Source organism: Antrostomus carolinensis, unplaced genomic scaffold, assembly GCF_000700745.2.
Source record: "Antrostomus carolinensis isolate BGI_N321 unplaced genomic scaffold, ASM70074v2 scaffold17013, whole genome shotgun sequence".
Classification (NCBI taxonomy): Eukaryota; Metazoa; Chordata; class Aves; order Caprimulgiformes; family Caprimulgidae; genus Antrostomus; species Antrostomus carolinensis.
The window spans coordinates 2,633-4,604 of NW_010304652.1; the positions used below are offsets into that span (position 1 = coordinate 2,633).

Genomic DNA, 1,972 nt, shown 5'->3' on the forward strand with positions numbered 1-1,972 from the left:
TTCAGAAGTCTCTGAACTGCTAAAGTTCATATAGTCATGCATGTAGGATGTGACTCACCAGGTATATCTGAAGCAAATCTTTGGTTCAAGTTGTTCATATTACTATGAAGTCAAGTAAGATGAATTTCTAAAAGATGTTTACTGTTTTTTTTCTGTTAATGCTAGATTTATTTATTTACTTACTTCTACTGTGATTGTTGCAGTAGAAAATCTAACTCCTGTTTATTTTTCCCTTAGAAAATTGCCTTCATGGTAGCATTAGGACTGGTTACAACAGAACATTTGGAAGGTAAGATGGCATATGTTGTTTTTCAGTTCAGCTTCTGAGTGAAATATTTTATCTTGGTTGTCCTCAGAAGGGCAATAAAAAACCAGGTGAAATGTTACCTGTGCAGAATTGTGCTTTTCAGCCTCACCTCCCATCCCATTGCACAGCTCAAGGGGCATGAGAACTGGCTCTGCAGCCAGCACCAGCAGGCTCGGCATAAGCTGGCATTTGGGTTCACTCAGTCATAATGGTCCTTTAAAGGATGTTAACAACTCGGGGATGATAGTGAGGCCAAAAGCCTGCAAAGGCTCTGACCAGCACTGCTCTGGTTGAAGAGTCAGTAAGGTTCCAAGATGTTTACCCAGATCTTCTGTAGCAAGCTTGCTCTCTCCTCCTTCCCTATATGAGATGGACTTTCATTTCTTGAGTTAATAATCTATAATCTCTAGAGTTCCACAGAATAGTGTGTAAGAGAGTGTTAAAAATCTGGCATTCATTTTATAAGATTTTAAGCAAACCAGAAAATCACCTCTCACAAAGACATTCTTCTCCCCATTTAGCCAAAGAACAAACAAACTTCCAGTCTGATCCTGCTGTTCTGTGAGAGTTGCTAGTATGCCTTCCTAGGCTTCTGAATATGAGTTCAAACAAATACTGCACATAAACTGAATTCAGTTTTGTATACTGTTCATTTTACTTTTCCAACCTTCCACAACTACCTTGCAAGAGTTAGCAGATTTGCACCTTCCTTTGCCTCAGCTTTGTCTTTCTGAAAGCATAGATGAGAGAGAGGGAAAAAGAGCTTGCTCAGCAACTTTGCCAGTGGCATGAGGTGAGTTTGGGGTGGGTTTTTTGGCAGAATAGGTTAGTTTTCATGGACAGGGGAGAATATAACAGCTGTTTTAAAGAAAAAGTTTACATCTTGATGTGTTTTAGTTAAACGCTCAGCTAATACAAGTTGGTGTGGTTCCACTGGTGTAAGGAGAATGAATCTGGTATCTGTGCCAACTGACAATGATTCTTGATCACAAAAAATGTTAATGATAATTGACATTTACCACCCATGGACCATCATCAGCAAAATACTTAGGAATTTCCGGTGCACTGAGTTAAAGTTTTATGTCCTTTAGAGTTAGGCACATGCTTCGACACGTTGCTGACTCAAGAGATATCTTACAATTTTACAGCTTAATTTCTTTTTAGTAAGATTCCCTGTGCCTTCTGTTCCTTGGTTTTATGAGAGGTTGTGAATCAGGGAGAAAATAGCATCTTAATTGTGAGGTCTCCTCAACATACACAGCAGGTTTTCTGTGGGTCTTGTTGCCTTTTTTTTAGTGTCTTTCCTCTTTAAATCTGCATTTTAGAAAATCATTTAATGTCCCGGTGACTGAGAATTTGAAAGCAGTTTAAAGAAACTTTAAGCCATAGGCCTTTTTAATCCCTTAATGGTAATGGATTGAAATGGAAATTAAAAAGCTACAGCAATTTTGGGAGAAGATTTATAATCCAAAAAGTGCAAATGATGACTGGCTCTTGTTTTCTTTCTCTAAGGAAAATAGGACAACATTTGAAATTATACTGAAGTGCAAATTATGCTTAGAACAGAGAGAACTTAATTTTGAGTAATTCTTTACCCTTTGATTTTATTGGAACTAATAAATTGTTTCTGTGGATTTAATGCTTATGTTCCAAATGCCAAGAACC

At 37.6% G+C, this 1,972-nt stretch overlaps 1 protein-coding gene across 1 annotated transcript in view; it reads left to right on the forward strand.

The window, feature by feature from the left end:
• Nucleotides 1-237: 237 nt before the first annotated feature.
• Nucleotides 238-1,972, forward strand: part of PHF21B (PHD finger protein 21B) — a gene marked incomplete at its 5' end in the record, with an annotated part of 20,023 nt that continues 18,288 nt past the window's right edge. The window contains one exon of the mRNA XM_010164526.1: nt 238-289. Coding sequence (XP_010162828.1) covers nt 238-289 — 52 coding nt within the window. The remainder of the gene's footprint in view (nt 290-1,972) is intronic.